We start from the raw sequence: 2,034 nt of genomic DNA, 5'->3' as shown, positions 1-2,034 counted from the left end.
TCTTTTTTCTCCTCTTTTTTCTCCTCTTTTTTCCTCCTTTTTTCAAGTTTTTTCCCCTTTTTTCTCCTCCTTTATTCAGATTTTTTCCCCTTTTTTCTCCTCTTTTTTCCTCCTTTTTTTCAATTTTTCCCCTTTTTTCTCCTCCTTTTTTCCAATTTTTTCCCCTTTTCCCCCTTTTTTCTCCTCTTTTTTCAGATTTTTTCCCCTTTTTTCTCCTCTTTTTTCTCCTTTTTTTTAATTTTCCCCCTTTTTTCTCCTCTTTTTTCAATTTTTTCCCCGTTTTTCTCCTCTTTTTTCAGATTTTTCCCCTTTTTTCTCCTCTTTTTTCCTCCTTTTTTCCAATTTTTCCCCTTTTTTCTCCTCCTTTTTTTCAAATTTTTGCCCTTTTTTCTCCTCTTTTTTCCTCCTTTTTTTCAAATTTTTCCCTTTTTTCTCCTCTTTTTTCCTCTTTTTTTTTCAATTTTTTTCCCCATTTTCCCTCCTTTACTCTCATTTTTTCCCTTTTCCCCCTTTTCTCACCATTTCCCCCCCTTTCCTCCCTTTCTCCCCCTTTTTCCCCCCATTTTTTCCCCCCTTGATTCCCATTTTTCCTCCTTTATTCCAATTTCTTTCACTTTTTTCCACCCTTTTCCCCCATTTTTTCCCCTTTTTTCCCCCATTTTTCCCATTTCCCCCCCTTTTTCCCCTCCTTTTTTCCCATCTCTTTCCCTTTATTCCCATTTGGAATTCTGGTGGTGAAATCCTTTGAAAAAACGGGAAAATTCGGAGTTAAAAATCCTCAGAAAATGAAAATTTTTTAGGGAAAATCTCTGAGGGGAGCAGGGGGCGTGGCCAATAGGGGGCGTGTCCACAGCTCATTCCCATATATGGGCATACAGCGGGCGTGGCCTCACTTCACCCACTCCCTTATGTGGCTCTGTGGGCGAGGCTAAGCGTCATGCCCATATATAGCTACAACACGGGGCGCGGCTTCACGGCCGCACCCACATATGGCGCTTATAGGCGTGGTCACAGCGCGGGTTAGCCAATCAGCGCGCGTGTGGGCATGGCCAGCGTGAGGCGCCTGAGGGAGAAGGGCGTGGCCTGCCGTGAGGGCGGCCCAAGATGGCGGCGCGGCCGTGGCCGCTGCTGCTGCTGCTGCTGCTGGCGGGGCCGGGCCGGGGCCCGGGCGGCTCCTCCGGGCGGCTCCGCCTGGGCCTGGGGCCCGGCCCGGCCGCCGGCTACTTCCCCGAGGAGCGCTGGAACCCGGAGTCGCCGCTGCGGCCGCCGCGCGTGGCCGTGGCGCTGCTGGCGCGGAACGCGGCCCACTCGCTGCCGCTGGTGCTGGGAGGGCTCGAGAGGCTGAGGCACCCCAAGGACAGGATGGCGCTGTGGTGGGTCTGGGGACATGGGGGACACTGGGGGACACTGGGGACATTGTGGGGACACGGCATCCCCCGGACACGATGGCGCTGTGGTGGGTCTGGGGACATGGGGGACACTGGGGGACACGGCACCCCCAGGACAGGATGGCGCTGTGGTGGGTTTGGGGACATTGGGACACTGGGGACATTGTGGGGACACGGCATCCCCCGGACACGATGGCGCTGTGGTGGGTCTGGGGACATTGGGGGGACACGGCACCCCAAGGACAGGATGGCACTGTGGTGGGTCTGGGGACACTGGGACATTGGGGACATTGGGGGGACCTGTGTGAGTGAGGGGAGTGTGGGGAGCGCTCAGGGAGGGGATCCATGTGTGACACTGTCCCTGTGTGACACTGACTGTGTGTGTGGACCCCGTGTGACCCCGTGTGACACTTTGTGTCCCCGTGTCCCCTCAGGGTGGCCGCTGACCACAGCGTGGACAACACCTCTGCTCTGCTGGCCGAGTGGCTGGGCCGCGTGCGGGGCCGCTACCACCGCGTGCTCTGGAGGCACCAGGAGGAGCCCACGTGGGTCTGGGGGCTTCGGGGGGCTCTGAACCGCCTCTGGGGGGCTCTGACACGTTTGGGGGGGCTCCCACACTTCTCTGGGGGGCTCAGACACATTTTGG

At 55.5% G+C, this 2,034-nt stretch overlaps 1 protein-coding gene across 3 annotated transcripts in view; it reads left to right on the top strand.

The window, feature by feature from the left end:
- The first annotated feature begins 1,051 nt into the window (after positions 1-1,051).
- LOC121364727 (procollagen galactosyltransferase 1-like) overlaps positions 1,052-2,034 on the top strand; it is a 13,862-nt gene continuing 12,879 nt past the window's right edge. The window contains exons 1-2 of one of the 3 annotated variants that reach the window (XM_041488204.1): positions 1,052-1,373; positions 1,823-1,933. In XM_041488204.1, coding sequence (XP_041344138.1) covers positions 1,105-1,373; positions 1,823-1,933 — 380 coding nt within the window. In that variant the 5' untranslated portion in view covers positions 1,052-1,104. Of the gene's footprint in view, positions 1,374-1,496; positions 1,520-1,623; positions 1,647-1,822; positions 1,934-2,034 lie in introns of those variants that run through there. The other 2 variants (XM_041488207.1, XM_041488206.1) reach the window with 2 other exon arrangements.

The sequence above is a fragment of the Pyrgilauda ruficollis genome, unplaced genomic scaffold (genome assembly GCF_017590135.1).
Source record: "Pyrgilauda ruficollis isolate IOZ18807 unplaced genomic scaffold, ASM1759013v1 scaffold885, whole genome shotgun sequence".
Taxonomy (NCBI): Eukaryota; Metazoa; Chordata; class Aves; order Passeriformes; family Passeridae; genus Pyrgilauda; species Pyrgilauda ruficollis.
The sequence above is the reverse complement of the archived record's forward strand: the minus strand, read 5'-3'. Positions and strand labels throughout refer to the sequence as shown.